Here is a 17,147-nt window from a genome sequence, read left to right on the forward strand (position 1 = left end):
ATCGATATATATAGTTTTCCTTCCACATCTAGATAATCAAAATAGCCATTCACAATAAACGCGCACAGGTGTCGCTTGCCATTCACAAACAGCTGCATGCGCCGGAAAAAATATTTTTGATTAAACGTTTTTTCTGTGATTTTGCGTTAAAGTAGTGAAGTTGTTAAATAAATCGCCTGCAGAATGAGACTGCTGCACAAAACGCTGCTCAGCGGTCTGCTGGTGGTGGCGATATTCGCTATTTACGCTGCCGCGCAGACAAAATCAAAGGTTTGTTTGTGGCCACGTCACTTTTCCGTGGACGTTCTAGCTCCACATCCCAGAATGCCGGGTGGAGGAAAATTCAGCATGTTATTAATGGATATCAAATGCCTTTCAGACGGGACTCTCGCTGTCGGAAAAAGTACAAAACCTGGTGGACTTGAACGCCAAGAAGCCGCTGCTCCGCTTCAATGGACCCAAGTTCCGGGAGTACGTGAAGAGTGCACCCAGGAATTACTCGATGATCGTAATGCTCACCGCACTGGCTCCATCGAGACAGTGCCAGATCTGTAGGCACGCCCACGACGAATTCGCCATCGTGGCCAACTCGTACCGCTTCTCCTCGACTTACTCCAACAAATTGTTCTTTGCCATGGTGGACTTCGATGATGGCTCCGAGGTTTTCCAACTTCTGCGCCTGAACACCGCCCCGGTGTTCATGCATTTCCCGGCCAAGGGCAAGCCAAAGGGAGCTGACACCATGGATATCCATCGCGTCGGCTTTGCCGCCGATTCTATTGCGAAATTCGTGGCCGAGCGAACGGACATCACCATCCGCATCTTCCGTCCGCCAAACTATTCGGGCACCGTGGCAATGATCACATTGGTGGCCCTGGTGGGCAGTTTCCTCTACATCCGGCGGAATAACTTGGAGTTCTTATACAACAAGAACCTGTGGGGTGCCATCGCAGTATTCTTCTGCTTCGCCATGATCTCGGGCCAAATGTGGAACCATATCCGTGGACCGCCGCTGGTACACAAGTCGCAAAATGGTGGCGTGGCCTACATCCACGGCTCCTCGCAGGGTCAGCTGGTGGTGGAGACCTATATAGTCATGTTCCTGAGTAAGTAGTGTTTTGCTCTAGCCTTCCGTCTATTTCTATTGACCTTTTTTTTATAATTAAATAACTAATAACTTTTTTTTACAGATGCCATGATTGTGCTGGGCATAATTCTGCTGATTGAATCGGGAACACCAAAGGTCCACAACAAGAACAAGATGATGGCGATGACTGGTTTGGTGCTCGTCACTGTGTTCTTTTCCTTCCTGCTGTCCGTTTTTCGTTCGAAGGCGCAGGGCTATCCCTATAGGTCAGTCATTGTTATCCAAAAAGCTATTTTTCAAATAATTAAGTTGTCTTTTCTTCTTCCCCACAGTTTCTTGTTCAAATAGAATCGACTGCAATCCTGTTGCAGTAAAAAGTTCACCCTATATCGTTTTGTAGTTAAAATCACCAGCGAGCACACATTTTTCGTGCGTGTAAAACGACTTTAATAAATTCCACTACTAAATTATTTGTACAAAAATGCGAAATGTTTCCAGTCTTCGGACTCAGAGCAGGAACGGAATAATAGCACGTCGGTTCTTTGGATATTCCCTGAATGTTTCCCGGTACCACTTGTGTGTTAGCAGAGCATTGATCGTTTGATTGCTGGCCACCCAGAGGAAGATTAGTCGCCAAATTCTTACTGGCATGTAGAGATCGGCGATGCAGAAGTACATGACCACCTCGAGGAACATGTGCGGCGACGAAAGCACATTGAAAAGACCACCTTTGGGCAGAAGGTGCTTTTCCGTTTTGACACTTCCGGTGCGCGGATCCTTACGCAGGTTAACCAATATAATGTTGCTGGCATACTGCTGCTGCCAGGCGACAAAGAAGATGACGAGGTACAGTATTTGCTGGCTTGTCAGCTTGTCCAGGCTAAACTCCATAGGCTTGGTGCCGCGCACAAAGCCGGAGGTATTGGACAGTAATGCTATAATGGCGCCAAAGTAGTGCACATAGCCCACGGCATAGTGAGACAGATTGATCTTGCTCTTCTTGGAGAAGATCTGCACAAAGTTGGTCTCGTAAAAACGCCGGGTGCACTGCAACGTGAGCATGAGTGCGCCGACACAGGCAGTTGTTGAGTCGATCTCCACCTTCCTGTGCGTCCGTCCGCCGCCCATGATGTCCAGGAATAGCAGGACATATTCCGGCGCCTCCTTCTGTTCCCGGACAGTGGACACGAGTATGTAGAATGCCAGCCAGCTCCAAAACAGGGCAAAGACGTAGAAATGCTTAAACCAGGATTTCGGCACCTCCAGCCAGGCCACCAATGGATCCGTTTCGCCTTGGAAACTGTGCTTGCCATACCGAAAGGATTGGCGAATGCTATTGGGCAGGTACTTCTCCACGAAAGTCATTAGTCCGCCAAAGAACACGATCGTGGCGATGAAGGTGCCGAACATCATTTGCAGCAGGTTGATTTTGTACCGGTCGAGTAGGTTTTCGAGGACCTCAAGGATCCCATTTTCGGGTGCCGCCATTGCGAATTGATTCGGCACGATGCAGCCCGCAAAAACTGTAAAAACTTTCTCCGAAAAACGAAAACTTGCGGAACATTCATTCTAGTGCTGGAGATAACATCGATTTTCCCATCGATACATCGATATTTGGCTTAATCTGAAATATCGATTTAATGTCGGACTATCGTTTCAATGGAATTTCAAATAAGGCGCGCACTTTTTAAATCGAAAATTGTTAAGACGAAAGTCTGCTAAAAAAGTATTCTTTATTTGATTGCCTTTATTCATAAATGGCAAAGTAATTGGCTAGTTTAATGCTTGCGTATGTATATAAAATGATAATTACGATATGGTTTGTCTAGTTCGGCAGGTTTGAGTATTTATGCAATTGATATAACGCTCCTCGATATTGCTTATTGAATTCATATACGTTCGGATCCAATGCCCTTCAGCAGTAGAGCACTCGGGGAGATGTTTGTCAAATGTCCACTCCATTTCGTCCCAAAGTGCCGCCCTTGTACGGCGGCGGCTTGGGGCGGGCATAGATGCTGGAGTTTCCGCAGTCCAACTGGTAAAGGCTGTTGTTGGGACTGCAATAAACAAATAGATATTTTGACATGAGAGCAATGTATGAGATGGGAATACAGCCTCACCTCTGAGATCTCATGCTAGTGTTGTCCAGAAGAAAATTGGGATCCTTGAGGCTCTTCAATGTGGTTATGGGTTGATTGGACTTGCTATCCGAACACTGGACCATCTGCACAGTGGATGCCATGGGATAGTCCGAATTGGAAGAGCTGAAACCGATCCAAAATATATATCACATTGCTCTATACGAGTAATAGGAAGAAAGAAAAGAAGATGTTTATTGGGAAATCACCTCTCGGAACCATCATCCGCCCCAGAATCGCTTGACGCGCTTTGCGCACAGGACTCTTCGCAGATGTGGAAAATGTTGGCAAAGAAAAACTCAGAATGCGGATCGTAACTGAAGTGCAAGGAAACGAAGGATAACAACAATTAACCAAATACAAAATAATGAAAATAATTTCGAAATTTTCCCAGTTGGGAACTCACAACTTCTCGTGCTGGAAACACAAAACAGCGGATAGCATTCCGATTAAAATGGCTAAAATCATGCCCGGAATGGCGAAGGCAAAGGCAAATTCATCGATGTAATTGCGCACGGGTACATCCTCCCTGAAGATGCCCATCCAGCGATCCTCATGCCTATGACCCTGATCCTCCTCCGCCACCTGCTGCTCGTTCTGCTTGCCGCTGTGGAAGAGGATTTCCGTGGGCGATTCCATTCCGACCATGCGAAAGGCGCACCAGTCCAGCTTGAAGCCCACATTCTCAAAGATTTTCTGCACGGATGTGCGCTTGTAGGTGCACGAGGGCAGTTTGTACAGGGGCCTCACTTCCTCCTGGAGTTCCTGCAGCCTGGGTGAGAACTGCGCAAAGCTGCCCACATGGACAATGACCCTGGGGAATGGGTTGCATTTTAGTGTAATCAGAATGATATAAGGATAACCAGTTTACCCCTCGCGTTGCTGGGGTCGCAGCGGCAGTCGTCCTCCCATATTCACAGCCGACTCCATGAAGACCACACTCAAATCCTCTTTGCTATTTGGCCACAAATCGTTGCGGAATATATTGCGTAAATTCTCCCTTCTACCGGGATCCATTAGGTGCACCCAATTCAGGTTGTTTATCTTCATCTGCACCACATTGGGAGTGGGAAACTTGTGGGCCACAAACATCGAGACCACAACACGTCGGGTTTCGTAATTCTGGCGATTAAGGGCCACCACATCCAGACTCAGATCCTTGCCAGCCGCCGATGCCGGAGGAGTTCCGTATAGGAAACCGGCGTGGTATTCGTGGCTATACATATATCGCATCCAACTGGGCAAATCGGGGTAATTCTTCAGGGAGGGTCTGTAGCGAAACTGCTGGCTGATGACCTGGTGTGTCCAGTTAAAGAGTTGCGGTTCGATTTTGTAGGTGAAGAGCTCCCCAACATTTGCCTGCAACTTTAGGCCCGCCACTTCGTTGCACATTAAAGCTAATACGGCCATAATTAAGTTTAAAAACTTCATTTTGTAATTTATGTATATTTTTTTACGATTCACAAGCACATTTTAATTGACTATAAACAAATTGTTGGTCCGCCCAGCACCGAGGCGATGAAAAATTCCTATGGTGTGTATCTGAATGGGAGAGGACTACATATATTCTCAGAACTTGTTGTTTTTGAATTTCGAAGAGCGCGCATGCGCGTTTTAATCCTAAAACGGAGAGATTTGTGACTTAGGTCAGTTTTGAAATATTTATAATTTTTACTGTTTGTTCTCTGAAAAATATATATCAGCTTTAATAATTATATTATGTTTAAAGTTTGGAGAAAATGTTTTATATGTACCTTGATTCAAAATAATATTTGATTGAATGCTCGACTTTGGTTATGTCTTGAATTGTTTTGAAACATTTAACATGAGCTTGTGTTATATTATATATAATATTATATTATTTCAAAAACTACAAATTCTAGAATTCGTTACTGCGATAGACCATTTATCGATTTAAGCAGTGACAGTGAATGAGTCACTGGTTGTTGCAAAAGTGTCATCCCTAAATTGAGTTGACAACCCTAATCAGCTGCGGCATTTCGGGCTAAAATTCTTGGAATTAAATACGTGGCTCTGTTTATCTCGCACAAATTGGAGAAGTAATGTCTGCTGACAGGTAGCAGGCGCACCTGTTCATACAAACTAGTTGCTAAAAAGGCCCTACGATGTGGACCTGCCTCTGCCAGCTGTGCTTCTATCTACTTTCTGCGTTTGCAGTGGCAGCGCTGTCGGTCAGTTCTTAAATACATTCGCTATCACTATCATTTTATTGATAATTCATCGTTTAGATTGTGGCGCTGGTGCTCTACAAGACGCAGCCCTATCCCAATATCAAGAGGCACAAGGATGAGGAGACCTTCCTGGATCCGCACAGCATAAAAACAGTGACTTTTCCCAGCCTTGAGGACTCGCCAAGTTTGGATCTCAGTGTCATTGTACCAGCTTTCAATGAGGAGCAGCGCTGTATGTTGGTTTTTTGTTTTGCTTGATGAATCACACTCAACATTTTACCTATGCCCATTTATGATTGATTGCCTATATCCCAATTTATCTACCCATAAAAGTATTAGATTAGTTACTCAACACAAATATTTTAATGCCAAGTTTGGATTACGTTTTAAACTCTATTTCTTATTTTTATTTTATTAATAAACAAGGTTTTATACATTTTTAGTGCCCTCTATGCTGGACGAGTGCTTGGCCTTCCTGGAACAGAAATCTGGAGGCAATCCCAATTTCACATACGAGGTAATTGTAGTGAGTGACGGCAGTCAGGATGCCACAGTTTCCGTCGCCTTGGGTTACTCGAAAAAGCATGGAGCCGAGAAGGTTCGCGTTCTGGAGCTCATTGAAAATCGGGGGAAAGGAGGTGCTGTTCGCATGGGCATGCTAAGTGCACGGGGTCGTAATCTGCTGTTCGCGGATGCAGATGGAGCCACCAAGTTCCCCGACTACGATAAACTGGAGGTGGCCCTTAAGCAACTAGCTCCCGAATGGCGAGACGATGGCATTGCCATTGGATCGAGAGCACATCTAGAGAATGATGCGATTGCAACAAGGAGTTTCTTTAGGTAAGATAAAAAATACCACATTTATAAGTTGACCAGATATTGATCACAATTTCCACAGAACCATTTTGATGCACGGCTTCCATTTTCTTGTCTGGCTCTTTGCCGTGCGATCCATTCGCGATACCCAGTGTGGCTTTAAGCTGTTCACCCGAACGACGGCCAGGAAACTCTTTACCAGTCTGCATGTGGAGCGGTGGGCCTTCGATGTTGAGCTGCTGTACCTCGCCGAAAATTTAAAGCTGCCCATGACCGAGGTTGCCGTTCGATGGACGGAGATTGATGGCTCGAAACTGACACCATTTTGGTCGTGGCTGCAAATGGGCAGGGATCTGTTCATGATTTGGCTACGATATCTGGTGGGCGCCTGGCGGATTGCCTCAATACACAAGAAGGAGAAGTGAAGTGGACTTGGAGGACATCTCATTCCCAATATTAACTAGCATTTTGTTTCGAACTTACACCGCTGTCGTGCATTACCAAAACTCTTTTGACTCTAAACTCTATTTTTGTAGGTCTGATAAAGTGTAAAGAATTCTAGCTGGTTAAGTACTTAAGTACAGTATTTTTTCAAATAAAAAAGATTAATTTGAATAAATTAGCGCATCCTTTGCTCCACTAATATGACAGAAACTTATAAAAGTGACCATATCAAGTAGTCTTCCTTTAGAATACAGCATAGATTATTATTGCCACACATTTAAAATCAAAATATTTAAACAAAAAATACGCGGGAAACTAAAATCAAAAGCAGTATATGTGGTATTTTGAATACTCCTGGTATTTTAAGGAGTAGTTATATTGAATTTGGTATATCTCCGCACTCGAAGTGCGGTCACACTCCAACGAAGTTGCGGCGGCGCGTTTAGTTTCGTATTAAATCGTTACTATTAAATTATAGTTAATAAGTGTAAACAAACCAGTCAAATATTAATACAGCTGCCACGTAAATAAACACAAAAGATTCCAGTTAAGCCGAAAAATCGCGAGTGCAACTGCCATGGGCGCCACTAAGTGAAGAATTCCAGGAATCCTACGTTGCGCCTGTTGCTCCTCTCCCGCTCTCCAAAATTTTGTGCAGGTGTGTGCGGGTGTCCGCTCGTCTGTGTGAGCGTCTCAGCTGTGCCTGCGTTATATATTGTTTATAAAGTTTTTTTTTCGCAGTATGCAAATGCTGAACAAGCCGGTCGGTTGATATTTCGTATTTACTCTCGTCGCCGCGCAAACGAAAGTGATTTGTTATTGTTGCCCATTGCGTCTGTCCTCCCTCCAATTGGAGAATTGTGATTTGTTAGTGGTGTGCGCTGTTGGTGTGTTGTAGTTGCTGTTATTGTTGTTGCTATGCGGTCGGGTCATTGCTTCAAATTGCTCAATCAACGGCACTTGTGGTAAGCTGGTGAACTGGCACAGTTATAAATTTTATTTACTCCACCTTTCTGTCCCCTTTTTATCGCTATCGAATTACTTACTTCTTTTGTTCTTAGTCTTATCAGCATTTATTCAATCGCCTAGAAAGCTGCGCTTGAAACTATTGGATTCTCGTTATGTCTGATAAGAAAAGCAAACTCTGTGCTCGATGCACTCTAATCAGGCGCCCTTGCGTTTGCATGCTCCGAATGAATTTCCTATGTCGCATTTTCCAATTAAAAGGCAAAAAAAAAATCAGCGTTCATTTAAACGATTATACTGCGCTGGTAGTTTTATTTTTTTCGCTTATAAGAATATGCGCTTTGTTTCTTATAAGAATGAATGGCGATTCTAGCTCACAGTCACAATAAAAACTAATTCTAGAGACATTCGCTTATTATGCTAACTATGAGTATAGTAATACTAATTTAAAAGAAAAGCTATGTTTTATAAAGTTTCTTTGTTTATTTTAAATTTGCAGATTAAATAGGCCGAAAATTGATTTCAAATTAGACCGAAATTTTTGCTAAGGTCGCAGATTCTACAGTCTTCTTCTTCGTCGCCTCGCGACTAGAAAAAGCGCGACAATAAACAAAAATTAAATGCAAAGAAGAATACAAACTAAGCGCGACCATTTGCGTGGCGAAATTCAAAGTCAAAAACGAGTTGCCAGACCACGCCCGCAATATGTACATACATACATATACATATATATATACATTAATATGTATGTACATATGTATATTGATGTGCATATAGCCCAGGTCTTTGGGCCTCTCGCTCCACCAAAAAGATTTATGTACACATTGCGCCTTCTGCCTTTTTTGCCATCCTTTTTTCCTTTCTGTGCCTCGGTCCGTGTTTATTTTATTACTTATGGCCATGCGCGTTGCGCTCAAGATTCTCTCGGCCCCTCTTTCTACGCTCCATTCCGTTCCATTCCCCCGCACTCCGCTCCTGTTTTCGTAGCGGCTTCGCTTGATTAAAGTGCCAGGGGGTGGGTAGGAGACGGGGAGGGGACAGAGTGGATCAGGAGATCCAGCCAGTTGTTGTTGTCGCACGAGCATTTGTCGCTTTAGCTTTGTTTCGCTCTGTTCCAGACGCGTCCGTTCATGTTCCTTGGAGATCAGGAGCGGATTTCTGAAGCAGGAGGATATAAAATTAATTGTTTTGGAGTTAGAAATTACAAATATTTATTCCCCTTAATATGTAAAGCGAATATAAAGCTAACAAAAACTAGACTTATTAACTAGATAATTCTTTGGATCTTAGAAAACACTCCCTGGATTGTTAAGGTCAAATTTTTCCAGCGCCCGATACCCGTATCCAGAGCACTTTGCTCCTGGAGCCTCTCCTGCGTCTTGTTAGCTTTTGTTGAAGTGTGATAATGCCAGAGATCGTATAGTGGCTGCTCCTCCGGTTGAAGCCTCCTTTTCAACGGGCCGTTTGTTTGTGTACACGCTTCTCGCTTTGCAACACGAAATGGAAGTGGTGGGGAAAGGTGGCAAAGGGAAGCGGCCAGAGAATGGGGAATATCCCGCTTTGGGGGCTAATCCTTTAATCCGCTGTGCGCGACTTCAAGGTCAGCAAGTGATCTTGACTAGTTTATATACTATGTGGTATATATACCCTGTCTCTGTCTGGTCGGAGGCTAATTAATTGTCCGTTTAATCGTTCGATTTGCTGCCTGACTCGTCTGTCCACTGGGCTTCCCCTTCCCTTCCTTGGCACTTCTCTTCTGCATTAATAGCCAGTATGAAGTATCTGCAAATGTATAACTATATTTTCCCCTACTTTTCGCCATCCCATTCTGATTGATGTCAACCGGAACGCCCACGGCAATTAGTCAATCAGGTAACTCCCAGTGCCCCAATGTTTCAGTGATCCAATGGTTCCATGTTCCACGGTCAATGCCTCGAGGGGGGCGCTGAAAAGATTCGCACGCCCACGCCCACCAAAAATAGATTTATGGCCTTGTCTTCAGAGTGTGTTGTAACCAATCTTTTTGAGCGCTTCTAATTTTAACCCTCTGCTTGCCAATGCGATATCCATACTGACGTCTCACAAGATGGCCTATTAAACTATTTAAAAATCTTTATTTAGTCGATGGGAAAATGAAATGTATAATTAAATATTTCATGTTCATACGTATGCAATGCTTAAAATTAATCAAAACATAGACAACATATGTATGTTGCTTATTATCGATTTCTAAAAACCCTTGTTCACTGAAAAAATATGGAATTACTATGAGTTCATGCCACATCTTTAGGTGGCACTTGGAAGGGTTAACATCGTTTTGGCTTGCGTGTAAATATTAACATTAATTTTTGGTTGGCTAATACGTTTCTTGTCTTTCCAGACACTTTTTCTTGTCAAGATGATGGGCACAAAACATCGAAGCTCACATGTCAATGGCAGCATTAAGTCATCATCATCGCTGCGATCGAGCAGCAAATCCTTTCAGGCAAAAATGGACCTGATGTCTGAAAGGCTGTACGACGTCGTGAAAAGCGGATCGATGGTCAAAAGGGCTCAAAACAAGAAGCGTTTCACCCCCGTGAATTACAAACATCGATGGTTTGAGTTGACCAAGCGAACTTTCAGCTATTTCGATGTGGAAAATGTGGAGGTGAGTCATTCAAATGCGTACAGCATTTCGGCCAACAGGTTTCGTTCACCCAAAATGAATCAACATAATTTAAGCTAAATTAGCGAACACAAAATTAGAATGTAGATAACAGCGATAAAACAAAAATATTATGAGAAGCTGCTGTATATATTTTTTTGTGAGTGTGATCGGTAAAATCAATAAACTATTATAGCTTATCTTTTGGTAGATAAAATATTCGAGGATAATCTCGAAGTTGTCTCATACGCCTAATATATATGGTGTAACTGTGGATAATTGCTATAACATGTTAGCTAATACTTCAATAGGTTTATATCAGTATGCTAGACTTTGTTATGAATTATCTTGTTAAAACAATAGGTCAGGGAAATTTGATGAGTATGTTAGCCAAAAGGCGCATCGAAGTTAGTCAGTTGTCCGGCCGGCTGACAAAGACAGGACATGGGATTCAAAGGACCGGGAACTGTGCGCTTTGAATTGGGCAAAATGGTGAATTAAGGAGGGTCCTTTCATTATGCATGTTCAAGTGGGCGTCTCATCTTGTCGTCATGGCTTCGTCATTTATTGCGTCGTCATTACGGCACCTACCGGCTCGCAATTTTCACCATCGGGGGCCCGGGAAGAGCTACTCTGCTCCGGCGACCGGCTGCATTCGTTTCAAAACAAATGTGGTTTTCGGGAAAAGTCTCCAGTCTGCTCGGCTTGGGCCGTAGTATATGTACCGCCATCCAGTCTCCGGCTGGAAAGTAAGAACTGTGGGGGATGGAAAATATACACACACAAAAGCAGCTGTTAGCCGGCACAATGTGTGTGAAACCCACCCTCGAAAGTCCTTGGGTGTAGACTCGGTGTCCTATCCCGTTATGCCGTTCCAATTGGAAGCAAAGTTTCCCTTGAGTTTCCCTCTGAATATCCTGGATGAAGTTCAGTAACCGTGGCAGGAGTTTCTATCCTGACATCGTCGCGTGTGGACGTGCTGTAAATTTTCAAATATTTTGTTAATCATACCCAACAGAATTTGTTATAGTGGTTTTAAAATATCTTTCTGAATTGCATGACATTTACAAAAAAGCAAGAGTGTGTTTAAGTCTCGAGTAACTTGTTTATTTGCAATACTTTTCAAATTACAAACATTTTCTAATGCGCCCTTGAAAATTGTATTGGTTTTCAGCGGCTAAGTGAAACCACCCTTATAACTTTTTAAACAATCTTTATGTCTACTAAATCATATAAATGATTGCAAAAGTGCAGTGCATCCTATAGATAGCTGAAATAAAGAAAACACCCAAATAAAACATTTAAATCGCAAATCCATTCCATGGCGTCGTTGGAAAATTTTTTGCGAATCTAACCGAAAGCCAGCGAAAAAAAAGAGAGAAGAAAACGCCCCACCCAAGGCAAAAGTTTTTCAAGTGTATCCAGCTGCCTTTGTGTGCGTGCGTGGTGCGTTTGTGTATGTGCGTGAAGTCCCAGTGCTGCTGTTGTTGTTGTTGTTGCTACTTTTGCCGCACCCCGAATTTCGAATTTCGTGTGCCTGTGCCTAAATTAAAAGGATTATCCTGACGCTCAAAAGGACGCATTTTTAGTCCTAGGTAAGCATTGAACTGAGAGGGAAAACCCCTGGGAAATACTAGTTTTATGTGCCAAGTTTGAATATCGTAATTGAATTAGATTGGACTTTTCGTTCTGGGGAATACGCCTGAAATTATGCAATAAATATACATTTTATGCTTGATTGAAATTCAGTTTATTCCATTATAGAGCTAAGCTTTATAAGTTGGTCTCCCAATGGTGAACCACTTCATTATAATCGAATAATAAATCATGTTAGGCATTTTCCATTTCCTTGAACCTCAAAGGAACCTTAATCACTGCAGCCAGACCTAAACTCTATTCCAATTTCAGGAGACAACCAACGACAGTTGGGTGTCAATCACTCCTGTCACTCGATCCCATCATTTTCCCATACATTTATTCACTGGTATTCGCTGGTTTTCCTTTGGCACTTTTCTTTTGTCCCTAATTTAAGGGCTGCTGCGGAGTTCGGGGGTTCGATGAACTCGTGTAGAAAATGTGCAATTAATTGATTGATTCGCGGTGGCTTCTTTGTGTGGTCCCACCCCAACTCGCTAAAGCTGAGTCTTCCTTTCTTCCTGCCTGGTAATCCAAAGTCCGAGCCTGTCATGTTTATTGGGGTCAGACCTTTGGACGCAGGGCGTACTGATTAATGGCTAGCCAGCAACAAGCTGAGCCGGCCAACTCATCCGACTAGCCACCTAGTCATTGCACTCATACACTAGCAGAAAATGGAATAAACACTAGGGAACATTGTAGCATACAGACGTCATTAGTTAAGGAGCATCAATATTCAAGTCCGGGCAAAGCTGTAAAAGATTTATATCGGAACCTACATTAGGTGCATCACTTATGAATCAGCAACAGCTATCACCTTGTTTTTCCTTCTAATATAATTCCGCTGAGCCTCACGTTCTATATCAATTTTTTGCTACTTTTCTTGTTTGGTTAATGCTCATTTCATTTGTTAATTAAAAAATAATGTTCTAGCTTTTTGTTTTGTATTTTTGCTGGTTGTGGGTATTGCACTCCCGCCTTGGCTTCATCATCAGCAGCGGCAGCACCATCATTGTCGTAGTTGTGTCATTAACCTGTCATAAAAATCGCAGCTTGGGCCAGGTCCCAGTTACAGTCGCAGTCCCACGAGTGGAAAAAGAGTGAACTGTAGTGAAGTGGGATCTGGGGGCCAGGAACTGGGGGTGCTGGAGGTGGAGCCATGCCATCGTCTATGGCTCACCGCCATGGTATGCTAATTGAAGCTGGACTTTTTGTTTGCCAACACTTTGCAGTTCTCTACGCTCGCCGCTCCGTGCCAATGCGTTCGTTCTGCTCTCAAATACATTTCGCACAGATTAAGGCTGTAAATAACAATTTTCCAAAAGAAGGCGGGTCGCCACGCAATCCGCGTTAACTGGGGAAATGAACTGGGGGCGAAGTGTGAATAACGAATGTGGGAATGCACTTTCAATCAAAGATGGACAGAAAACTAAAGCTCCTAACATTTTTAGGAACTAATTTTAGTTAACTGTCACGTTAGCAAAAACAAGTACTATATGAATCGGTGAATACAAAATTATTCAAAACAAAATCGATTAACCCTAAGTAACCCTACATTAATAAATTTCTAATCGCACTCCATTTAACCCCCTTTCAGCTGAACTCAAAGACAATTTCCCTGGTTACCAATAGCTGATGTATTTATAGCTCCGAAAGATAAATATATAATGTGCATATACCCTTTCCCCATATCTATTTTAGAGCCAATGGCCACTGCCCTTTGGCTAATGGAGGTGCCATATGGCACATGGTTGGGCTGGAGTTCCTTGCCACCTTGGCTCGTAAATGTAAATGCTGTAAATGCTTTCCCCATTATTGATGTTTGCCTGTGAGACAGTGTGGACGAGGACTAATCCTCTCCAGAAGCCGATACGCAGCGAAAAATATTTTTTACGACTTTTCGGGGAGTTTGTTTTTGTATCTTTTTACGAGCTGCACTTGAAGGTATCTTTGCTGTTTGTGAAGCAGGCCTAGAGCTGCTGATCAATCTGCCACAATTGTGAGCCATATACCCAATTAGACAGTACGTTTATTAGGAGCAGAAAACAGTCTTTGTTTTAGCTGTGCGGCCATTTTTGGCCAAGTTATGACGAAAAAGGCCCCCCATTTTCTTATTCCACTACGCCGTTTTTTAAGCCGCTTCGGTGAAAGAAAAATATGTGTCTGTCGTGGGGATTATTACTCATCGCATGCATTTTAAAATTCTTCACGAATTGACACCTTTGGGAGGCCTCCGCCGAATGGCTTAAAGCTGATTTCGTAGAATTACAAAACCCGCATCGCTCTTTTTTCCCCACCACCTTCTTCTGCCCCTCCTCCATCACCCTTTCAATGCTGACAAATTAGCAAGCGAAGCTGAATATTTTTGAATATGTTGGGTGGTCCCGTTTCCAATCGCTGTCTTTATGCCTTTATAAATCTTCGCGCTGCATTTTATTTAACACGAAATTGGCGCCAAAGCCAAAATGTTTTTGATAAGCCTCGTCTTCTTCTGTTGGTTTTGGCCGTCTTCTGGGGTTGGGGAAACCTGACTCTGACATATGTTAGCCTTCTTTTCAGTTCCGAAAATGATCGGATGGCATGACTCTGTTCCTGGACCTTGGAATACAACCTGACTTCTCTTGCGGTTGCCAGTTGCAGTGGCAAATGACCGTAGGCTAACTGACCGAGAAGCTTAAGCCTGATTACAGTTACTTGTTTAAGGATGCTACCCCTTGATGCGCAGGGTATATTAGGGAACACTCTAGATAAACTTAACAAAATATCATAATGCAAACTATTTTTGTTACCTTGAATGTAAAGTAATATTTTTTAGTCAACCCTTTTTTTATAACCAAAAGCAATCAATTAGGAGGGCATTCAAAATTCTTGGAAACAATAATCCCAAATTTGATTCCCCTTTCCATATGACAGCCCGACATATGCTGACTAATTACAAGCACTTTTCGAGCCATTTACATGTGCACATATGCTCAATACATTTCAATTGTGCAGAGACAGAGACCAAGCCCTTTTCGTAAGCACTTGTAACAATTATGAATCACAATCGAAAAGGTAACACTCCAACTTTGGACTCGGGGATTCGAACTGGAACTCGAATTCGAACGGAGCATGATGATAATAAAATTATAAGGAAAACCTGTTGGACAATTGGTGGTCTGCTGGTACATGATTTGCCTATTAACGGATTTAAGACCGCGAGATGATTCATTCGATGAATGGAGGTGTTTTCGGTGTTATCCTCCGTGTCTTGAATGCCAAACGATGGTTTTGCATCGTCTAATGAGTTGTAAATCCCAGAAGGAAGAGGGCCACAGGGTCTAGGATTATATATATGTATGTATATTTCATACCTTTTGTGCCTGGACTGCAGACGTCGCATTGTCTGTTGAAGCTTAAGCTTTTCATGCTTCATTATGCTGCCTTGAATGAATCTCTCCTATGCGTCGTCCTCCTGGCTGCCTTGCCTTTGTTTTCCTTCGCCCACGAGCTGACATTGAGTTATTACATTCAGACAGGGAACCCAGAACAGAAACCCTAAAGTTGGCCATAAACATAAAGCCCAGTTTCAATCTGGTCGCTCCCACAGCAAGTGAGCCTAAGCCTAAACACCCTTTACGCCTTATTATCTGCCGGAGACAATAAACCATCGTTTAATTGGAATTAAGTTCGAAAATAAACGCCTTTCTAGGGAAAAACTAAAAGTCTTAAGCGTTTTTATTGGCATTATCGCTTCAGCTATTTCCGCTGTTAATTTAAAGCTCACGAGCCATCGAATCAAATATCAAAAAGAAAAAAAAACTTTAGACCCAGAAAAAGCAAACCGATCCCCAATAATTAGAAATCAAAGCCGGTTTCATCCAAATGTGTGAGCATGTGTGGGACAGTGCGGTTCGGTAGTATAAATTCGAAATAAGCTGAGAAATAAATAAGTTGTGTTAGCATGTTTCAAAGTTGTTTCAATAAATCAAGTCAAGATGGTAATTCAATATATTCATTCAAATTATAGAGCTGTATTCTAAGCCAAGTTCCGTTCATTTGCGAAACGCACTGTATCTGGAAACGATTCCCAAAACTTGTCTACTTTCGTATTCAATAGTGTTATCATGAAAGATGGTCTGAATGGCCAGACGCAGACCGCAAACGCGACTTCGGTCGCCGAGTTCCAGATTGTCGAGAGCATGTAGCTTCCCCCTTTCCACCTTTGTGGTTGATGATTGATCTTATCGCGGCCCGCTCGCCCCGTGAGTCATCATAAAAAACACATATTTTTCTTCTTCAGCAGCCGCAGCAGCCGCCTCAGCAGCGATCGCCATAAGTTGTTAGCTGTTTTGTACTTTATGGCCTTTTGGCGGCAAAATAGGGGCGGTAGATCGCATCTGGCGGGGGGAGGGATGGGTTAGCTTCATAACTCAATGTGGGTTGTCGTTTCGGTTCTGTTTAAGCTGCGTGCGATACTTACTTTCCTTCGTTTTTATTTTGGCCCACACAAAGGCCGTTGCTAGAGTACTATGGAACGAAACGTAAACGCGGACAGTTAAAAAAAGATGCCTTCGACATGTGGGAAAAAATGTGGGAAAAAATGTAATTACAGCGAATGTTCAAAATTACTTTTTCAAGTCGGTGAACATTTACGACTTGGCATAAATCATTAACACAAGGAGCTTACGTTTTCAATAGCTTTGTGCCATTTTGGCAAACTAGGCACGCTATTAAATGTACTTACAACTTACTATTAACAAAAAATTGGTTGCTAACTTACATAATCATCATTGTAACAAACGAAAATATACAAATTTATTTTCTTATTTATTTATATTTTGTTGTATTTAAACTAACAGTTTTTTCCACGGTTCATTAACCCATTCTTATAAAATGCGTAACTGTAAAATCATGCGAGCAATTGTCCAAGCAGACGGGCAGCAAAATATTCACACACTGCCTGCAAAATGTCCAAAATGATAAATGACTTTCGGCGTTTGCCACTTTTGCCACTCCGGCTAATTTCCGCTTCCAGTGCAATTTCGCCAAATCAAAATTCCCTCGAATCTGTCGTGTAAAAGATCCCGATATGAAATGCAGCCGGTGACTTTTTCACTTTTTCATTTCTTTCCCGACTGCAGCATAGGATCACATGTGGCACATGTAGGCATGTCCAGTGATTCAATCTGCTTGGCATCCACCCCATTTCCGGTTTCCATTACAGTTTCCCAGGCAGCTCT

The 17,147-nt window shown here is 42.7% G+C and overlaps 5 protein-coding genes and 1 long non-coding RNA gene across 10 annotated transcripts in view; 3 read left to right on the plus strand and 3 right to left on the minus strand.

Annotated features, from left to right (window-relative positions):
• The first annotated feature begins 59 nt into the window (after positions 1-59).
• On the plus strand, positions 60-1,569 carry LOC6527691 (tumor suppressor candidate 3). Its single transcript, XM_002088739.4, has 4 exons — positions 60-270; positions 380-1,106; positions 1,191-1,353; positions 1,420-1,569. Exons 1-4 carry the CDS (start codon positions 184-186, stop codon positions 1,433-1,435), a joined length of 993 nt encoding a protein of 330 aa, XP_002088775.1. The 5' UTR covers positions 60-183; the 3' UTR covers positions 1,436-1,569.
• LOC6527690 (polyprenol reductase) lies at positions 1,511-2,644 on the minus strand. Its single transcript, XM_002088738.4, has one exon. The coding sequence runs from the start codon at positions 2,573-2,575 to the stop codon at positions 1,595-1,597; it is 981 nt and encodes a 326-aa protein (XP_002088774.1). The 5' UTR covers positions 2,576-2,644; the 3' UTR covers positions 1,511-1,594.
• Positions 2,645-2,801: 157 nt separating this feature from the next.
• Positions 2,802-4,764, minus strand: LOC6527689 (epsilon-sarcoglycan). Of its 2 annotated transcripts, XM_002088737.3 has the most exons (5): positions 4,097-4,764; positions 3,632-4,039; positions 3,435-3,542; positions 3,208-3,351; positions 2,802-3,144 (listed from the first exon to the last, which is right to left on the minus strand). In XM_002088737.3, the coding sequence occupies exons 1-5, from the start codon at positions 4,654-4,656 to the stop codon at positions 3,033-3,035; spliced, it is 1,332 nt and encodes a 443-aa protein (XP_002088773.3). In that variant the 5' UTR covers positions 4,657-4,764; the 3' UTR covers positions 2,802-3,032. The 2 variants fall into 2 exon arrangements, with proteins under 2 accessions (XP_002088773.3, XP_039227607.1); XM_039371673.2 differs by lacking the exon at positions 3,435-3,542 and having other exon boundaries at positions 4,097-4,762.
• Positions 4,765-5,192: 428 nt separating this feature from the next.
• LOC6527688 (dolichyl-phosphate beta-glucosyltransferase) lies at positions 5,193-6,852 on the plus strand. The gene is made up of 4 exons (XM_002088736.3): positions 5,193-5,417; positions 5,475-5,649; positions 5,861-6,257; positions 6,316-6,852. Exons 1-4 carry the CDS (start codon positions 5,352-5,354, stop codon positions 6,656-6,658), a joined length of 981 nt encoding a protein of 326 aa, XP_002088772.1. The 5' UTR covers positions 5,193-5,351; the 3' UTR covers positions 6,659-6,852.
• A 260-nt stretch (positions 6,853-7,112) lies between these two features.
• LOC6527686 (tyrosine-protein kinase Btk29A) overlaps positions 7,113-17,147 on the plus strand; it is a 44,501-nt gene continuing 34,466 nt past the window's right edge. The window contains exons 1-2 of one of the 2 annotated variants that reach the window (XM_015197536.3): positions 7,113-7,335; positions 10,024-10,293. In XM_015197536.3, the coding sequence (XP_015053022.1) occupies positions 10,042-10,293 (252 nt within the window). In that variant the 5' untranslated portion in view covers positions 7,113-7,335; positions 10,024-10,041. Of the gene's footprint in view, positions 7,336-7,410; positions 7,643-10,023; positions 10,294-17,147 lie in introns of those variants that run through there. The other variant, XM_002088735.4, reaches the window with a different exon arrangement.
• LOC120320509 lies at positions 8,594-16,034 on the minus strand. 3 transcript variants are annotated; one of them, XR_005560000.2, is made up of 4 exons: positions 11,115-15,985; positions 10,882-11,046; positions 9,456-9,742; positions 8,594-9,399 (listed from the first exon to the last, which is right to left on the minus strand). It is a non-coding gene; the product is annotated as an uncharacterized LOC120320509 (long non-coding RNA). The 3 variants fall into 3 exon arrangements; XR_005559999.2 differs by lacking the exon at positions 8,594-9,399 and having other exon boundaries at positions 9,420-9,742; positions 11,115-14,367; XR_005559998.2 differs by lacking the exons at positions 8,594-9,399; positions 9,456-9,742 and having other exon boundaries at positions 10,603-11,046; positions 11,115-16,034.

The sequence above is a fragment of the Drosophila yakuba genome, chromosome 2L, assembly GCF_016746365.2.
Source record: "Drosophila yakuba strain Tai18E2 chromosome 2L, Prin_Dyak_Tai18E2_2.1, whole genome shotgun sequence".
In the NCBI taxonomy this organism is placed as follows: Eukaryota; Metazoa; Arthropoda; class Insecta; order Diptera; family Drosophilidae; genus Drosophila; species Drosophila yakuba.